The 293-nt window shown below is 46.4% G+C and overlaps 1 protein-coding gene across 1 annotated transcript in view; it reads left to right on the forward strand.

Moving 5' to 3' along the window:
- The window catches only part of LOC119592709 (MAM and LDL-receptor class A domain-containing protein 2-like), a gene marked incomplete at its 5' end in the record, with an annotated part of 12,914 nt that overhangs the window by 9,629 nt on the left and 2,992 nt on the right, over positions 1 to 293 (forward strand). Inside the window, 1 exon segment of the mRNA XM_037941643.1 lies at positions 35 to 149. Coding sequence (XP_037797571.1) covers positions 35 to 149 — 115 coding nt within the window.

Raw genomic sequence — 293 nt, forward strand, 5'->3', positions numbered from 1 at the left:
AAATATTTCCTCATATCCCTTATCGTTTCTATAGGTCGTGGGGTCGTCTGGAAGGCAGTGCGACCTGGAGGAGGCAGACCTGTGTGGCTGGAGTCAAGTGACCGGCGATGACGAGGCGGATTGGCAGTGGGTGAATGGAACAACGGGAGGTAAATGTATATGTTAAGGAAGGTTTCGCGTTTGTTGTGGCGTTCCGAAAGAAATTCCGGACCTAATATGGCATGGTGTTTTTGAAGTTTAACGTAAAAAAGGAAGAAAAAAAAAAGCATGATGTGGACCTTCGTTGTGGCAAT

The sequence above is a fragment of the Penaeus monodon genome, chromosome 30 (assembly GCF_015228065.2).
Source record: "Penaeus monodon isolate SGIC_2016 chromosome 30, NSTDA_Pmon_1, whole genome shotgun sequence".
Lineage (NCBI taxonomy): Eukaryota > Metazoa > Arthropoda > Malacostraca > Decapoda > Penaeidae > Penaeus > Penaeus monodon.